At 42.0% G+C, this 20,302-nt stretch overlaps 1 protein-coding gene across 1 annotated transcript in view; it reads right to left on the bottom strand.

Annotated features, from left to right (window-relative positions):
* Positions 1–10,122: 10,122 nt before the first annotated feature.
* The window catches only part of LOC111968702 (E3 ubiquitin-protein ligase pellino homolog 2-like), a 43,293-nt gene continuing 33,113 nt past the window's right edge, over positions 10,123–20,302 (bottom strand). The window contains exons 4-6 of the mRNA XM_023994509.2: positions 16,858–17,055; positions 16,311–16,499; positions 10,123–13,130 (exon numbers count right to left, since the gene is read on the bottom strand). Coding sequence (XP_023850277.1) covers positions 12,552–13,130; positions 16,311–16,499; positions 16,858–17,055 — 966 coding nt within the window. The 3' untranslated portion in view covers positions 10,123–12,551. The remainder of the gene's footprint in view (positions 13,131–16,310; positions 16,500–16,857; positions 17,056–20,302) is intronic.

Below are 20,302 nucleotides of genomic sequence, written 5' to 3'. Positions count from 1 at the left end.
ATGGGTTAGGGTTAGTCTAGGGCACATCCAACAAGAGGGAATAGAGTGCGTGTGTGATACCCTACACTTTTACCAGAGCCTGCTACTACTCAGTAATCCTGTTAAAATGTCTGAACATTTGGCAAACACACACAAACATCCACATCTTGCACATCTATTTGAAAATGTAACATTTGCCTGCTATTTTCGAGATTGATTGACAGGCATCATTATGATATAATCTGATACTTCATCCCGACCTATGGTCATCATAAGGCTCCATAAAATGTTTTTTGGTTGAACATTGAATATGTTTGTAACCTAGGTGTTTTAAAGTGATTCTGGAAGGATAGAGCAAGATTAAATTGCCCTGCTCAATATGCTGAGAAAAACCTAAGGGGACCATGACTTCTGTCATTTTTTGTTGTTTCGTCTAACCTGATTTTGAGTGTAATCACATGCTCAATGATGGACTACTCTGTATCAGCCAGAGGAGGAAGTACAATGCATTACAAGGGAGCCAATACACTGGGCCAGCTTAAGAATGTTGACAAACCAGGTAAACTTAAACTCAAACATAGCCAGCCGCCTTATTGGATTTGGAGCCTTTTGAAAGAAGCTATACGCCACGGTCAACCTGTGAGGTGTTAGGTTCTTGTAAATGATGGAGAGAGGAGAGATTAGCATCCTCAGTAATATATGAATAACACTAACATACAGCAGATGATCATGTCGACATCTCAGATCAAATAATATTTTCACTGGTGTAGAATGTAGATGGTGCAGATATTCTTGTTTCAAAAGCTCTACAAATCTGTCCATAAAATGTACTAAAATTTTAAAAGTGTTTGGTTCACTTTAGGCATTAAATCATGACTGGAGAGGGAAGTGTTGACACATAATTGTAGGGACACATTTATATACTTCTCCTTTCTCTTATATTTTATAGCTGCATATATTCCTTCTTCTATAAGTCCAGCTACATCACAGTATATGTTCAAATGTGGGCTAATGTGCAATGATACTGAAATGAGGTGTACATGCACCCCTAAATGTCTCACAAGTTTCCACATTCCCAAGTTGAAGGGTTACCCTAATAAAGAATTTGCCCTATTGAACTGATAATAATCCCACTATATCATAAATTGGTCTGATCCCTCAGTAAATTGAGCCCTTGGCGAGGTGGAGTGGTGTCAGCACCTAAAGAACTCAGAGATGGTTCTCTAATCCTCTCTCCCCTCTCACCAACACCCGTACTGTCTAATCAGTCTTAAACACACACACTCACACTCACATCCAGCATATATACACACACACCAGCACTCACCCTTCTTCACTCTCAGCTCAGCCATCTCTTCACTGTAATGTCACTCTTAATCCACGCTTGGTTATCCGCTGGGCTGCAGRGCTGGCAGAGGGATATGAGGAGGGAGAAGAGGGAAGTTGGAGTGTTCCATTACTCTCACAAATCCCGGCACATAGAAAAGGAGGATTTATGGCAGGCCTTATAGATGCACAAATGCATCGTGGTGTATTTAGCATACACACAGATTCAAGTTCTCCCCCAAACAACCGAACAAGAGGGTTGTCAACAGAGGAATCCTCCAAGGGGATCGTTGGACAATACAGCACTGTTGCTACTCTGTATTTTCCCTTTTTTGAGCTTGAAACATGTTTTATTAGCTAGTTTAAAATGTCTTTCTAGGCCAGGAAACACAGATTGGACCACCAGCCACCACAACAACTCACCTTTCTATTTGTCTCATTCTGCATTTCTGAACTTTGTAGACAGCCCATGCTAGGCTGCTACTGTAGCTACAAACTCAACTGCCTGCACAAAGTACAGAGGCATGTCTGTACTGTATGTGGCAGGCTGGCAGGCCACATTAGTGACACAGAGAACTCATCCCAGAGCCTGAGGGATTATACAGCATCCACAGCCCCCTCCCTGTCCCTCCCCCCATGCTTGCTGAAAATGTAATACTTTTTTATTGACAGCTTGTCCAACGATGGGAATTACCCACATGGGTGAATCCCCGGTTCCATATGGCGCCAAGCTATTAGCAAATAATACTAGTCTGTAATGGCTGTGGTATTACGTTCATTATCTTTGCAGTTAGCCTGTGTGTACAGAAAGAAAGTTAATGTGTTAGCAATGGTGATTTGTAAAGTGCAGTGATAAGGAAAGGGCATCCATCATAAATGGTAGTGGGGGTTAGGGGCCTTAGATAAAGTAGGCTAGCTAGCGGGTTAATGTCTGACATCTGTCTCTGTACTGTAATTATGTGTGTTTTTGTCAATCTTGTTATAGCACCATTCTCTTGTACAAAATGTCCATTGGTACATTCTAAGCTGCTCTACAATCTCAATAGGATGGAATAATCAATGGCCTCTGAATGTGATGAAGAGCCATATGTTGAAAATGGAAAGTGCACTCTTGATAGTATTGCATGGGTACTTGGTCGTGTTGTTTTTCAAAAATGTTTAGGCTTTTTTTCTATGCAAAGGTAAACATTCAGGAGAGTCTGATGACACTGGTGCTCTCCCTGCCCTTGTAAAGAGTGAAGCCCACCATTAATATCCACAACGTACTGTATTACATTGACAAATACACATACAGAGCGCATATACACACTCTCATACAAAGAAGTGGCTACTCAAATATATCTATTTGGTCTGATTTCTCTCTTACTGTGATTTACTATATTATCTATTTTAATCTTACTTTAAGCATCCTGCAAACCCTGTGTAATCCACTAAAGCCCCTGTGAAATATGCTTCACAGTCATAATAGAATTGTTCGTCCTCCCGCCAAACAGTTGCACACACAGACTAACTGACACTATCCACACTGTGTATATCCATAGAGATCAAATGCAAACAAGCAGAAAGTCGGCCTCATACTTTGCTGCTGCTTTTATATAGCACCGTGAACGTAGTGATCACGTACACAACACTAAAGCTGCACAGGGACTACACCAGAGAAACTAATCTTTTATGATCCAGAGTCTTTCCTAGTGGGTACTGATAGGTGGTCTAAACACTGCAGGTGGCAAAGCTATTTCAGACAGGATTCTTACTGATGTGGTTGTGATTGAAAAGCTATTTAGCTACCACTCTCAATATAAGTCTGTTGACAGGGGAAACAAAATACACACTGGTCCCAACGCACTTGTGTATCAACTGAATAACAAGGATGTTGTAGACTAAAGCTAACGTTAGCCGTTTTCCCTTTGCACCATTTGGTTTAGAAAATGTTCCTAAACTAGACCGCTAGATGGAAAGGATAAACAAATCATAATCAACATTTTGCACAATGGAACACAATGGGGTTGGGAGAACAGAGGACAACAAAGTGAGTCCTTGTTCCAATCGCCCAGAGCAGTACACCTAATGGAGACCAATTAAAATTTGAGGATTCAATTTTGCAAAACAACAGGAACCTGAAGATAAATCTTGTATCTCGGTTTGCAGTGAAGGCCACTACCTCACTTTGGTTTCTATCATGTTTGTTATGGCATTTTAGAAAAGCAGCTGGCTACTGACAGAGTAGGTCCAAACTACCGCTGCAACGTGGCACTAATCCTACACAATGAAGTTAGAGAGAGGAGTGTGTGAGATAGAGAGAATGGGGGGAGAGTGAGAATAAAGGAAATAAGATGGTCTAGGACTGCGGTGTGAAGAATTTAGAAATAACAGGAGGGAGAGAGAGACAGCACGTCACAGCATGGTTTCCATGTGGGAGCAATCCACTTACTTAAACTGATAAAGATTTAATTAACACACGACTCTACAATTACTCTGTAATTAAAGTAATTTGTCCCCTTGTTGGGATGAGTAGGCTATATGCCACAGCTTCCACAAAAAAGGAAATTGGAGAAGGGGGGAGTGACAGAGAAGAGAAAGAAGGGCGAGAGAGAGTGGTAAATCAGAAGAAGAAAGGCCATCTGCCCACAAACAAATTTAGTTGATGACAAACATGCACAGAGCATGCCCAGTAACAGCACAAAGGTCATAATCAAAGTCAAGGTCTTCTTCACCAGGTTGGGCCTGTTTTGAGTTCCAACAGGCATAGGTCATAGGGGAGAGTGGGAACAAATGTAACAAGGGACAAATGTGACATTAAAAAACAGTCCTAGAGCAATATGCAATATTTAACATTCAAACTACACCTGGAGTAGGCCTGTTTTTGGGAACCAGGATTCTGCTGTTGCATATATCAAGGAAAATAGGAGGTTGAGAGTTCAGGAATTAAAACATTATTTCAAATACCCTCTCTACCCCTGATTTATTTGCAGAGGTGCTCGACCATGGGGCCCAGGGAAGCGTGGACCTCTGCCTGGCACTATTTCAAGGTAAATGTAACTTCAGTTATAGCTGAATAACGGGATTGGATAATTAATGAGACGTTTTCTGCGGCAAACAGTGACTAATTGCGCAAGACAGATATAGCCAGCAATTAATAATATTCATCCAACGCTTGCCATGATCCCCTACCGGTTCAATTTGCCGGGAGATTAAAACGACTGCCAAGTTTACTAAATTAAAAAGCGGGGAAACAAACGTGCGTCTTGTTGTGTTTGTGCGTGTGACGGTGCGCGCGTGTTGTTGTTACTTCATTTAAAGCAAAGGGGATAACCCTATCTCTTGTTTACAGACGATGATCTGCATATTATTTGCCTCGGTAGCACGCTGGGACATAGGTAAATATCACAGCCTTCAAGTCGCCAGCTAAGGTGTCCTATTGATAGCTTGGCGTGCAGCCTCCAGCCACCTGTGGCATTTCGCATGCCAGTTCACCGGGTCTTGGACAGAAAATAAATGAGGAGAAAAAGATAAATGACGGTTACACCGTTCAGACACAGCAAGAGATATGCCGTCTCCTGCTAGGATAATAAGGTTTACATGACAACATAGCTGAATGGCAATACATTGCATATGCTGTCCCTCACCATGCTACATGGTCATCTTCTAAACCATTTTCAAGTAAGGCCTAGCATTTTCCCGCTCTCCCCTACTATTTGATTATTGTCCATCACCACCACCTATTTTCCTCCTAAATATGTAGCAGTGGCATCAATTGATATCTTGTTTAGACTCACATTTTTCTATAATAAGATGGATATTATCAAATTAATTTGAGTGGTTTTGTAATGGACTGCAAATGATAATTCATGATACCCACACCATCCTCCCAGTATCATTACCCACCATTCACTGAAGTTGACATCTTCTGATCTTGTTACATCTGCTCCTGCCATGCCCTCTACTGCTCATCCGGTGTCTCCTTGACCTGCCGCCACTCCCCCAGTACTCTCTCCCTCTCTCTCTCTGTGTGTGTGATTGTGTGGGAGGAGACAGGTGTGCTGGAGTCAGAGCAGATCCCCACCAGCTGCAACCTGTTCCATAATCAAGACCTCTACAAATACTCAGTCCTGCCACTTCCACACAGGCAGTCTATGTTTCTAGCTGTTAGTTACTATTTAGATCCTGTTGTGCCCGTTTTCCTTGCCTGACACGGTTTTCCTCTCCGCTACAGTTCTGTCCTCTCTGACTCTGGTCCCTGTCTCACGTCTCCTCATCCTGCTACTCTGCCCTGGATTCCCCACTCTACTGCTCCCTTGGATTTCCCTCCGGACCTGCTTACCCTGTCCCAACCCCTCTCGCTCCAGCCTCAGCCTCTGCACCTGTTTTCCTGCAACCTGCCTGAGCTTCCCCTGGCCTGCACTCCATCTCCCCCCTGCGTTTCAATAAATACCTTTGTTACTTCATCCCAGTCTCCTCGTCTGAGTCTGCTCTTGGGTTTCCCTCTTCCACTCTGTGTAACATATCTCCTCTCAAAACTGCCCCCACCCTCCTCACCTACTGCCAGCTTCTCCTCACCTACCTGTCCAACAGCTGTTAAAACACACCACTCCCTACTCATCAAACACTGTTCACCTCATAACTTCAAAATATGTTTTGGTGCAACAGAAAAGGGAGGAGTGATGTAGTCATGGTTATCAGAAGGGAGATGACAAAGACTCAGATGTCTGTTCTGGGTTCAATCTCCTTCCTTGGGCACCTGTATCTCCCCTGCCTTGTGTGCATGTGTCTTTGGCTGATAGGACATGTATCCTGCTTCTGTCTTTGATCCTGCAGGTACGGGCTTCTGGTGAAGGCAGGCATCCTGACAGTCTGTCAGTGGGCTGAAATAATCACACGCATTGTGTCTACCTTTCTGTTTGTGGCACACTCTTGATGGACCGCTCCGCAATGGCATACATACTGTGAAGCCTCCAGAGGACAGTAGCACTAAGCGCCACACTTCGAGGGCCGGTCTACAAATGGGTTACATGTATGTCCATCTTGATGGGAAATGCTTCAACATTGTATCATCACTCCCACACAAAATTCTGCTGTATTACTAGCTAAAGACTATACTATAGCAATGCTGTTTAGGTGAATAATGGTAGTAATTTTGACATTTAGCATACTCAAAAAATGAATACTATCTTGGCAAATGTTACATTTTTGTACTTGGTTAAAAACCTGGAAGCTATTTTCATGCTTTAGTCATGGGCTCCCAAGTGGCGCAGCGGTCTAAGGCAGTGCATCTCAGTGCAAGAGGCATCACTATAGTACCTGGTTCAAATCCAGGCTGCATCACATCTGGTTGTGATTGGGAGTCCCATAGGGCAGCGCACATTTGGCCCAGTGTTGTCGAGGTTTGGCCGGAGTAGGCCGTCATTATAAATAAGAATTTGTTCTTAACTGACTTGCCTAGTTAAATAAAGGTTAAATGTAAAAAAATGCCTGCAGCCTAATCCCTTTAACGTGCTGCTGCAGCAGTATGTATTTCACCTGCATTAAGGTTAATATGCACTTTGAATTTGTGAAGTTAACATTAAAATAGAGTATAGGAATTAAGGGAAGGTCACATTCACTGCTTAAAGTTCTCTGTGTTTAAAATTGTTTTCTTTCCTGTGTCAAGGGCTGATAAAATAAACTGTTTATATCACTCTATTACCAATAGTAAATGTGTAATAAAGTCACATATTAACATTTAGAAACTGGCACTGTGTCAGTGTCATTTATTTGCATAACACTGCCCCGCTTAAAGCAGTGCAGCCAACCAGTGATCTACAAATTAACATTCTGTCACCAGTGTCTTCTCCGTCATTCAGAAAAACAGGTGAGGGTGCAGACACATAAACCCCTCTGAACATCGACAGGATTAATGTTAATTAGGAGGCACGGCATCCCACTGTTCCATCCTCATCCGCAAAATGACATGTTATCTATTTAAATCCTTTTGTGTGCCCTTAGTTTAGAGGGGAGCAAGTTGTGTATGATGAAAAATGTTGCTGTCTTTGTACAGTATTTCTACATGAACACATACTTTAGGTCCACATACTTTAGTGTATGTGGACACCGCTTCAAATGAGTGGATTCGGCTATTTCGGCTACATAGAATCGAGCATACAGCCATGCAATCTCCATAGACAAACATGATTTTCAACCTGACACTGTCATAGGATGCCACCTTTCCAGCAAGTCAGTTAGTCCAATTTCTGCCCTGCTAGAGCTGCCCCAGTCAACTGTACGTGCTGTTATTGTGAAGTGGAAATGTCTAGGAGCAACAATGACTAAAAATCGTCTGTCCTCAGTTGCAACACTTACTACCAAGTTCCAAACTGCCTCTGGAAGCAACGTCAGTACAATAACTATTCGTTGGGAGCTTCATGAAATGGGTTTCCATGACCGAGCAGGCTCACACAAGCCTAAAATCACCATGCGCAATGCCAAACGTCGGCTGGAGTGGTGTAAAGCTCGTCGCTATTCGACTCTGGAAATGCGTTCTCTGAAGTGAAAATCACGCATCACCATCTGGCAGTCCGACTGGACAAATCTGGGTTTGGCGGATGCCAGGAGAACGTTACCTGCCCCAATACAATGCTAACTGTAAAGTTTGGTGGCGGAGGAATAATGGTCTGAGGCTGTTCTTCATGATTCGGGCTGAGCCCCTTAGTTCCAGTGAATGGAAATATTAATGCTATAGCATACAATTACTTTTTATATGATTCTGTGCTTCCAACTTTGTGGCAACAGTTTAAGTAAGACCCTTTCCTGTTTCAGCATGACAATGCCCCCATGCAAAAAGCACGGTCCATACAGATATGGTTACTCGAGATCGGTGTGGAAGAATTTGACTGGCCTGCACAGAGCCCTGACCTCAACCCCATCGAACACATTTGAGATAAATTGGAACGCCGACTGTGTGCCCGACCTCACTAATGCTCCTGGCTGAATGGAAGGAGGTCCCTGATGCAATGTTACAACATCTAGTGGAAAGCCCTCTCAGAAGAGTGGAGGCTGTTATAGCAGAAAAGGGGGGACCAACTTGGAATGAGATGTTCGATGAGCAGGTGTCCGCATACTTTTGCTCATGTAGTGCAGCTAGCCATATATAAATCGATGGTGGTACTTGAAGCCGTTATTAGGTGTAATGCAGTTGATTGGTGACTATGACATAAACATGTATTGGTTTGCCATCCATACAAGCACATACTTTTGGCCAAGTAGTGTAATTATTCTACAAAGTAAAGAAAACTCTGAATGAACTCTCATGAGTCCATCATTTTCACTGGTATAGCTAAATGGAACACTGATCACTTTAATAATGTTTACATACTGTTTTACTCATTTCATATGTATATACTGTATTCTAGTCAATGCCATCTATTGCTGTATATAGACACACACACACAATTCTATCCTACAGATATACTAAATATTATATCCACATACTGTCCATACATTGTTCCTGGACCCCAGGAAGAGTAGCTGCTGCCTTGGCATTCTGTGTGTATTGTTAGCTAATAGTGCACTGTTGGAGCTAGGAACACAAGCATGACGCTTAACCCGCAATAACATGTGCCTTCTGTGTCTTGTTATTCATAATGCAATAAATGGCTGCCTTTATTCCGTCCCCTTCATCGGTCATCCATTGCTGCCAGGTTTCCACTAGATAGCACAAACAAAGTCCAAATTGGCTATATTGTAAAAATTCATGAAAACTAAATTGAGCTTTTTGGTTTTAAGGTTAGCAGTGTGGGTAAGGTTGATTTGAATTAAAATCACATTTTAATAAGATAAATTGTAGAAATAGGCAAGGCTTATGACTTTGTGGCTGTGGTAATTAGAGACGACCCTGCTGCCAATGTGTTGTGTCCAATGTTTCCCCTGGGCATCATTTGCACCTTACAGGAGACTGGGTAGCAGTATGCCCATAGTTGAGGAAATAGTGTCCTCTAGTGGTTTGTACGGTGATCTGCATAAACAGAGGAAAAGGTCAGAAAATGTTCCCATTTTGCCATTACTTACATTAAAAAACGAGGCCTATACCAACTTGATACTATGACCATGTTGAAACAAGGATAGTATCAGAAAATGTTGCTGATGGGCCTTTCTGTATGCTAAAAAGAAGAGTAGGCTGCCACTGATTAGATGACACCTAAAAAGTTACTAGATAAAAATATCTTATCTAAAATTGTGCCTCTTTGATAGAGCCAACTTTATCAACATTCGAGAATGAAGATTGTTAATGTTTGTAATGAGGAATGATGCAACATGTCAGCAACTATGATGAAAGATGGCCTCAGTGAAGTGCAGTAATATCAGTTATCCTGTGGGGGAGCTAGAGACTCAGCCAGGGCATCTCAGGCTACTTATGTCCAAAATAAACCTTGGCCAGCTGTCACTCAGAACTGGAACCTCCTTCCGCTAGTGTTTTAACATGGTCACCATTCTGTAAAAATACATCTGCTTACCTTTGCAAAGCCTGTCTTAACATAGACGTGTTCCTGAGTATTATCTTTCAGAAGGCTTTGGGAGCCTTAATGTAAGCCTCACTCTTTACAGTAGAAGTGATTTTGATAGATATCGGCAATAGACATCTAATAACCTTTACACGTGATTAACAGTTGACTCATACTGTTGTAGAAATTCTAATGTATACTTACCTGGCAGGGGAAACACCTAAAAGCATGAGGTTCACCCAGTGTGATGCTCAGCCAATGCACTCCGGCCATGACTTTTTTTTAATACTAAACATATGGCGAGTCCCTACACAGAACTGAAACCAAACAAAGACAAGCAACATTTGTTTTTAAACAAATTGTTTATTTTTGCAAGTAGGTATTGGGAGCATCAGTGCGAGCTATGACCTGTGTACAGGTTTAGGAGACGAAATGCACTGAACAGGCCCTTAGGTGAACAACAGAACCCCTCCCAAATGTTCAAGGAGGAATGTTGGTGTCAGGCAGGTACATTACAGCTGTTCCAGAGCATGGTCTATCTACGTACTGTCAGCACTGACTGGGCACTGTGGGAGGAATACTACTCTAAGACGCCCCTCCTTTACCCTGCTACTCATTGCTTATTGGAAGTTACAAACAACACCATTGAATGACCACCTGTTATGGTCTCACATCTGTCCTACTGCTTCTGGCTTCATACTACCAAGGTCATGTTTTTACCCTCCACAGAGCAGACCTCACATCTTGAGGGGGAACCTCTGCAGTCCACCAACAAGGAAGAGGACAGGACACACCACATTTGTAGTGTTCCTGTGTGCATAGTAGACATGTGACTACATTATTTGGCTTCTCAGTGTAGCTGAAAAGAATAGCTTGTGACCATCTCTTCAAACTTGTTGATTCATTACGCAACTTGTAGAAAGCCATGGTAAGAACATTGCTTACATGTCAGTATCATGATGCTCACTATCATAACCATGAAGCTACGATGGTCATTTGTATATAGTTTTGAGCTTCACTCTACATATGGGCAAAACTAGCCAGAATCTTAGAACAGTGCACATATTTGTTTCTAATTCTTCAGTTGCAACTTATTTCCACCTTGTTGTCCAACTTTAAAGTCTGATTTTATCTACACAAGTATTTGACCAACTTGATCCATCTCCACAATTTTATTTGCTAAATTGGGCATTGCACATGATAATATCCTTGTGAGATTGGTTATACTCAAACAGCTTTGGCTGTCATCCAGAACAGTTTTTTATTCTACAATAGCAGTTTGGTTTTTAGTTTGTTAACAATAACACTTTGGGCTGCAAGAAGCATCACAAAGAAAACTATTTTTATATTTGGTAATTGGTATGATCCATGCTGCAGTGACAGTGCACAGGTTTGGAAGTGTACAAATTATTGGATAAAACCCAGCATTAGATAAAGCTACAAATTCAAAAGTGCACATTGAACACAGTATCGGAGTGTGGGACAAGACCAAAGACAGCTCGCAGGTGAGAGTGGATGTGTGACTGAGTGAGTTACACTTCAAAAAGATAACTTGCACTGGAGATGAAGGCCTTACTGATATGACACCCAGGTTTACAGTACATTTTAAAACAGACCTAGCCATTCAGTAAAACAATGGCATAATTAAGGCTAAAGCACCAATGGTGAGGACAATATGTATTTGAATAGATTCATTGTCATGGCCCACAAGGTTGAAGCCAGTGGCCTGTTGTTGGTAACGTCATAAAAAAAGGGACTTATGTCTCAGTATGAGCCAGTGTTGGCACATTCAAACATACCCGCGTGATCCAGCCCACATGCTCCCAATAGTTACAATAGAGAAAAATATATTAACATTTTCAATAGAAAACTGTACAAGGGCCTCAGCGTTTTAAAATACTTCTTAAGAATAAAAAGGTGGAAAATAATCAATGTGGGTTACATTTCTTTATAGTTTACTGTATGCACAATTATCTCCCTCAACTATATATATATTTTTTTTCATCTAGTAAAAATATTCCCAGAGTTTTACTGGGAGCCCCAGGCACTGGAATACATCTCTGTACAAGAGGAGAGAAAAATGTGTTTTCTTTAAAGATCTGTTCCCTGAATTCATGAGCAGAGTTCAGCTCACCTCTGGAAAGGATACATGTTCTGGATACCTTTGCAGATCAGATCAGGGCTGAGGAGCCAATGGGGAGCACTTAACTAGTTACTTATGAACCTCGCTGGCTCGCTCCTCCTCCCAGACAACAGTCCAGCTGTCTTGGCTCTGAAAATCATGCACCTCAGAATCAGACCGTGAACCCCCACCCAACCTGCTCTTTGTAATCCGTTTGGAGTTTATGATTGATAACATGGGGACAAAATGTACTCCAGCGACCCGTTCTGTGGCCCTTTTACTTGAACTGAGCAGTCATTTTAGCTTGCACAGTCCAGAGAGTTAGCTCAGTTGAAAGCTGATGGCTGGCAGCTGAAGAGTATGTTGGATTTCTGTGGTTGTGCCTTAGGTCCACTGTGCTCCACGTCTCTGTGTACACCATGCCACGGTGGCCATCCAGAGGACCAGAAGCCCAAACCAAACACTGATGGACCACTGCCTTCAGGCCAATCTCCACTGAAATTTGGAACACACTTGTTGTACACCATCAGCTTTGTGATCTTTACAGTCCGGGGAAGAAAAAAAACTTAAGCGCACTAAATAGTCTGAACAGTGTCACAGCATGTTGGCCCTCCTGCTTCATCTCTTCCCCCAGCCCAAGGTCCCCCAGCTTAGTCGATGGGGCCCTGGAAGATGAGCTTGGCATAGCCCTGAGTGAGGCTGAGCTGGGTGGCACAGAATGGGCATGCGGCGTGGAAGGCGTGGGTGCCATGGGGCAGAGGGATCTCGGCCCAGTACTTTGCTGACTTCTCCGAGCACACGTGTCCGCACGGCACAAAAGCATGTGTGGGGGCGCCCACGTCCACATAGAAGGCGGGCTCGCAGCCCAGCCACAGCGGCACGTACGGGCCCACGGTCCGGCACATGGGGCACTCCCGCTGGGCGTTGGGCTCCTGCTCCGAGCGATGGCCCCAGTTGTGGTAGCCGTGCACATGGCCACAGGCCAGGTAGACCCAGGGCTGCTTGTCCTCCAGGGAGGAGAGGGCGCGGCTGCGCTGCATGCTGGGGAAGGCCAGGGTGTTGAGGCCCACAGGGCACTGGGGCCGCGCTGCGTTGATCTCCTGCCGCAGGGCCTCCAGGTGCTTCTGGGTAGGCGTGTGGAAGAGGCCGTCAGCTGTGCGCCACAGCAGGGTGGCTCCACACAGGTCTACCAAGGATCCGTCCTGCAGCACGTTGCTCTCACACTCCACCTGCAGGGGGCAACACAGCACACACACACAGCTCTAAACAGTGTACAAAACACTAGGAAACACTTGCTCCCTCCATGACAGACTGAACAGGTGAAAACTATGACCCCCTTCTTGATGTCACCTGTTAAAACCATTTCATTAAGTGTAGATGAAGGGGAGGAGAGAGGTTAAAGAAGGATTTTTAAGCCTTGAGACAAGGATTGTGTATGTGTGCCATTCAGAGGGTAAATTGTCAAGAAAATATTTAAGTGCCTTTGAAAGGGGTATGGTAGTAGGTGCCAGGCACACCGGTTTGAGTGTGTATCACAAGAACCGCAACGCTGCTGGGTTTTTCACGCTCAACAGTTTCCCCATGTGTATCAAGAATGGTCCACCACCCAAAGGGCATCCAGCAAACTTGACAACTGTGGGACGCATTGGAGTCAACATGGGCCAGCATCCCTGTGGAAAGCTTTTGACATCTTTTTTCTTTGTACAATATATTTATTGGCGGCATTTGACATCTTGTAGAGTCCATGTCCCGGCAAATTTAGGCTTTTCTGAAGGCAAAAGGTGTTCCTAATGTTTTGTACATTCAGTGTATTCAGTTAGGAGGGGAGAGACTGGGCTCAACACTAGGGATTAATATTTTCCCAACAATCTACCAAGTTTCAATAACGGGAATAATTGATATTTATCCAGAGAGTCCCGTGAAATACCGCAATAATAATTTAAAGCATTTAAAACCAAGATATGGTCACAATGAATAAAGAATATCTCCTATATTTGTCAAAATCGAGTTGATTATACAGATAGCAGATCAGCTCATGAATAACAAGGAGATTAGTGTAAATAGTAAGTTATCTTAACAGGGACCATATTTAAAAAAAAATATCCATATCTACGTTTGTTCACACATTCTCTACCGAAGATCTCATATGGACAGCAAGTACAAGACAACGCTGAGTAGCGGGGGACATGCTATAGGGGTATTTTGACATGCATAGTACAGAGACATGCTTTGATAATGCAACCTATGAATCACAGAATGAAGTTAGGAATTTTCACGCGACACAGGAGTCAGGACTTTGGGTTTCAGTGGGATTGGAACTGGACAGCAAAACAGACTAGGCTCTAGGACAGAATAATCATTTTTCATCATGCCTCTCATGTGTGATAGAGATACCTATGTAGTGAATTGTGCATAGGCCTACAAAATGTGTGACTATCTGAAGAATCACAATGACAGCTCAAAGAGGCACAAGTTATTTTATAGGCTATAGCCTACTGTAGGGTTTATTAACGGTCGCATGTGCAGTCCGGCAGTGTCAATTATGCATGTGCTTTGAATTTATGGGGACTTTGTGTGAAGTAAATGCGCTAGGCTAAAAGCTTCCATGCGACAACACGTTTGGATAATGTGCTATTGTATTTTTTGCTAATCTGTTGCTGTGCATGTTTATTTTGTGGAATTGCATTAGTGCAACATTGTAGGAAATGTTGTAGGATAATTTCCCAGGTCCTGTCATTTTATTTTCCTGGGAAATGTGAAGAATGATCCCGGGACAGTCCCGGGATCCCAGTAACCCATGGGTGAGAGCACTAAGTATAGGGAAACTAAGTTAACTTTTTAGGGATAGGGGGCAGCATTTTCACTTTGGATGAATAGCGTGCCCAGAGTGAACTGCCTCCTACTCTGTCCCAGATGCTAATATATGCATATTATTATTACTATTGGATAGAAAACACTCTGAAGTTTCTAAAACTGTTTGAATTATGTCTGTGAGTATAACAGAACTCATATGGCAGGCAAACTTCCAAACAGGAAGTGGAAATTCTGAGGCTGGTCGATTTTCAACTCATCGCCTATTGAAATCCCAGTGGAATATGGATCTGTTTGCACTTCCTATGCCTTCCACTAGATGTCAACAGCCTGTAGAACGTTGAATGAAGCGTCTACTGTGATCTGGGGCCGGATGGGAGCTGTTTCAGTCAGTGGTCTGGCAGAGTGCCAGTTCCTGGTCACGCGCATTCCACATGATATCGACTTGCGTTCCATTACTTCTGTAGACACAAAGAAATTCTCCGGTTGGAACGTTATTGAATATTTATGATAACATCCTGAAGATTGATTCTCTACTTAGTTTGACCAGTTTATTCGACCTGTAATATAACTTTTTGAAGTTTTCGTCCGAGTTCGCCTGGATCTGCCCGAGCGTTTGGACATGTGTACTAAACGTGCTAGCAAAAGTAGCTACTTGGACATAAATAATTGACATTATCGAACAAAACAACAATTTATTGTGGAACTAGGATTCCTGGGAGTGCATTCTGATGAAGATCATCAAAGGGAATATTTATGATGTAATTTCGTATTTCTGTTGACTTTATATCTGAGCACCGTCTCAGACTATTGCATGGTGTGCAATTTTCCGTAAAGTTTTTTTGAAATCTGACATAGCGGTTGCATTAAGAACAAGTGTATCTTTAATTCTATGTAAAACATGTATCTTTCATCAAAGTGTATGATGAGTATTTCTGTTATTAGATGTGGCTCTCTGCAATTTCTCCGGATATTTTAGAGGCATTTCTGAACATGGCGCCAATGTAAACAGATTTTTGGATATAAATATGCACATTATCGAACAAAACATACATGTATTGTGTAACATGATGTCCTATGAGTGTCATCTGATGAAAATCAAAGGTTAGTGATTCATTTTATCTCTATTTCTGCTTTTTGTGACTCCTATCTTTGGCTGGGAAAATGGCTGTGTGTTTTTTGGACTTGGCGGTGATCTAACATAATCATATGTTGTGTTTTCGCTGTAAAATATATATTTTTATTTTTTTTAATCGGACACGATGGTTAGATTAACAAGATGTATATCTTTCATTTGCTGTATTGGACTTGTTAATGTGTGAAAGTTACATATTTCTAAAAAATATTTTTGAATTTTCCGCTCTGCCTTTTCAACGGAATGTTGTCAGGGGTTCCGCTCGCCGAACGCATGGCCTAGAAAGGTTAAGAGAATGCTACCTTGGTTTCAGTATAATTGGGTATGGAATTTTATTTGTAAAGATGTAACTTTGTTGATGTTGTTGAATGGCCTGATGTTTGTTAATGGTTCTTTCCTTGACTTAAATGACTGAGAACAGATTTGGTGAGTGTAATGGTGGAGCATCATCAGTGCTACTGACCAGTTTGCCGCGGGTCTGAGCAGAGCGGGTCTCTCTAAGGGTGTAAACATCCCCACACACAGAGATCTCCCTCCATACACCCGGCTTGGACTCCTCCGTGAACCCACCCCTGGGGTGCATCACCAGCACGCCATTGGTCGTCAGCCCGTCCATGTGACCATCCGGGTTCTTCCACTTGGCGGCTTTTTCCTGAGGGTGAAACAGGAGGAAAGTCAGACACACAAACACACTGTAGTGAACTTACATAACACTGGTGCTAGTATACATTGTGTGCTAATCTAGTTTACTCTGCTTGGAATGCATATGCAAACCAGGCTTTGAATCTTAGCAGGAAAACAAGAGGAGAAAGTAAAAACATGCTAGTGTTCTATTGTTCATTGTCATAAAATAGATACTGTAGCAAGAACATTAAAAAATATATATTTTGTCACACTGGATAGGTGCAGTGAAATGTGTTTTTTTACATTCAAAACATTTGTATCTGAATGCCAGTCAACCCTGCAGACGTTCCTATCCCTGGGAGAGTGCCCTCTGAGCCCAGTCTTACCCCCAGGAAGATGTTCTTGGAGGAGTCAAAGCCAGCAGCGTAGATACGAGCGGTGTAGGGCAAGACCCGCTCACAGACGACACGGCAGGCAAAGCGAGAGATGGTGCTCTGGGTGATGGGCGTCTCTTCTCCCTCCTGACTCCCAGACAACGTGTCCGTCACCACAAAGTCTATGGGGCTTTCTGTGGAGCGGCCAATCTGCAGGACAACAGAATCCGCCCAGGTTAGAACAGACAAGTGCACCATTCCAATCTGAACAGCCATTTGTAAAACAGTGGTTTAGAAAGTGTTTGTTTTTAGGGAATGACAGATGCAATTTTTTTAGAGCCAATGTAGATTTATGGGGGTCAAGAAGGCCGATGACTGATATTTTAGGCTGATACTCAATATCACAATTGAAAATGTTGATGACAACATTTTCCAGAGACAGCAATGTGTGCATTAATGCATCCATTTCTTTATCAAAACAATACATTTGACTATGTTTTTACCAATCTAACTACATAACGGTCATATGTTTAAAAAGAAAAAGGCAAATCTCTTGATAAACTGGGTAAATTAAGATAGAATAGGCCTATTCACAATACAGGTGAATGCATATTCAATAAGAGTGTGTGCATGCATTGAGTAATCAAGCTTGTTTTGGCTGATCAGTGGAGTCTATGGTGCTACAGATGACTGACTTCCATTTGGGACTTATATTAGCCCAGAGATAAACAACATTTGCATAGAAGCATCACTCCCACATGTCACGGCTGTATGTAAGGACATCATACAGGCACTGCTGTTAGTTTGAGAATATAAAATATCTATTCAATGTAAACGGGTCCAACGTAATGTCGTGATTTGTGATCACGGATGCTAATCAAACTAGTATATTGTTTATTGTAATTTTAGGTGATCGTAAAAAATATTTTTTCCCCCAACTTGTCAGGACACATCTCTAAACAACTCCGCTGCCAAGATGAAATTTGATATTACTCAATTGGCTAGCTCAGCGGTCAAGAAATGGGCGGGTTGTAATTTGATCCTACTGCTACGATTGGCTAGAGCGAAGCTATAACACTGCTCCCGTTCCCATGTCTCTCCATTGCTCATATCACGTGTGCTGTTTACTGAGAACACACTAAAATCTTCTTTCTCTATTACGACAATGATCTAATTCGACTAGCAACTGTTAATTTATGGCTGCGATTGCGGTTGGTCAAATCAGCACACCAATAAATAGCTAACATTACACTACAAATCAGAAAGCTCGTTGACAAAAATGGTGCATGTTCAAAATGATAACCAGCTAACGTTTGCTAGCTAAATTGGCCATTAAGCGCCTATCTGATATCTTTGCAACATATTTATCTATCCCGCTAACTAGCATTGTAGCTAATATAGCTAGCTAAGAACACAGATGAAAGGGTTAGTTATCGTAATCTTTGCTAACAGGTCACATACCTATCTGCTTAGTTAGCGTGCTTATTGCAAGAAAAATGTAATGAATATCAATATTCAGGTGGTTTATGCCTACTAGTTGAAGATCCTTTCCATCATCTTACTCTACATATACAAAATATGATGCGTTTATGAGTTGTGCATGTGCACAATACTAATGTCAAATGATTATTTGAGGCCTGGAGCATTTAATATCCAATGCTTATTTGCATTACTTTTTTTTTTTTTAACTGTCCATGAAAAGGCTGCAAAAGTACATAGCCTCTAATTCATTTTCAAAGACAAGTATTATATCAGATATCAAATATGTGATTACACTGGCAAAATTGGGAAGTGGAATAATAAAATAATTGTGGGGAATAACAGTAGTGTTCTTGCTGACAAGCACACTATATACCCTTTATTTTAGCCCATTGTTAATAATGAGAATTATTCCACTGATCAGACTAAATAAGTAAATAGATCATACAAACCTGCCCCTACACCCTAACCAAATTATGTGTATATTTATTGTCCCAGCTCTTGAATCAAACTTACACTTTTTGGTTCACAATCGGTTTGACAAAATTATTTTCATAGTTACATGTCAGGTCACCCTACCAAACTTCCCTGCTAAAACATACTGTAGGTCTGTGGTGCTGCCTTGTCGTTGTCACAGCCTAAATGCCAATCACCAAAACAGGGGACTAATGCAAGTGTGGAGTAAATTGACTTTAGTACATGCTGTCAAGTAAGTAACAGCAACCACATATTAAGGAAATTGTTCATAAAAACAGCCCTACCATGCTGCTCTTTTTACAGTTTTATAAACTCAGCGGAGAACGTTCTCTTGCTATTCAGCTCTACTCTAATTTTGAGGGGCGTTTCTATAAAAACGCTCATCCAATCCCCTTGATCCCTTACAACTATCAATCATATGCTTCAATGTGGTGTGTTTCACAGTGCTGTGGCAGGACAATGGAGGTTCTGTGATGTTAATTTGCAGGCGCAGATGCTCAGATTTGAAAACGATTTGGAACACAGTTGAAAAGTGAATGCACTGACTATAGAATAGACTAATTAGAAAAATAAACGCAGTACTTTTCAATGTGTGGGATATAAAGAGGCGTGGCGTGTGAGCTTGAGGTTCAAATGGGTCTCTCTCACGGCCAATTTGTGAGAGTTGGCAGCACTGCTTATTATTAGTATATTAACTAAACTAATATTTGCAACAGGAGTTCAATTTTGGTTACTGCCAATTCATCCATTTCTCAATACTGCACCTTTCAGTTGGAGAATGAGCTAGCTTGCTGTTGCTGATTTGAGAGACTTTCGGCAAAGCCGATAGAGAAGGGCTGAAACACTACAAAGGGCCAATATCGGCCCGATCGTTGTCTATGGTCAACATCCCCAATCATGGGCAATTTCCTTCATAAATAGTAAATAAAACCCATAGGCTTAGATGCTGCCACCACTAATGATCGCAAATTCCCACAACCAGAAAATAATGGTATGAAAGAATCTCATTGAATGGTCCAAAGACAGGAATGAACAGTGACTGTTAATGTATCAATATAAAAAGGCCTCCATCAGCTAGCTAAATACACACATTTGTTATTTTATCAAATCAAGGTCACAAACCAATAGAATTTGTATGAATTGTAATACAAAAAGATACTGATTAAATAGTTATATAAATTTCAGCTTCACACAGAAAAGTCAATGCTTTTCCATCTCATTTCCATAATCATTTTGTTTCAATGTTTGGCCTCGAGTTGGTATTTATTATCTCTCTGCTGGTTATGGCTTCCCGTTTACTTAGTGCCATTTGCAGAAACATGAACACAATAAAGGGTTGAATGTGAAGGTGGTGTCTGGAGCAGTCTCAATTCCTCTGGTGGGAGTAGAGCGGTCTGTGCTCTGGATTTAGATTAATGCTAGGGGGGGGGTAACAGAACATGTCTTCACTTGAGGGAAGGAGAGCGGGGAGGGACTAAGAGAGAGACTAGCACAGAGACTG

The sequence above is a fragment of the Salvelinus sp. IW2-2015 genome, linkage group LG9 (genome assembly GCF_002910315.2).
Source record: "Salvelinus sp. IW2-2015 linkage group LG9, ASM291031v2, whole genome shotgun sequence".
Classification (NCBI taxonomy): Eukaryota; Metazoa; Chordata; class Actinopteri; order Salmoniformes; family Salmonidae; genus Salvelinus; species Salvelinus sp. IW2-2015.
The sequence above is the reverse complement of the archived record's forward strand: the minus strand, read 5'-3'. Positions and strand labels throughout refer to the sequence as shown.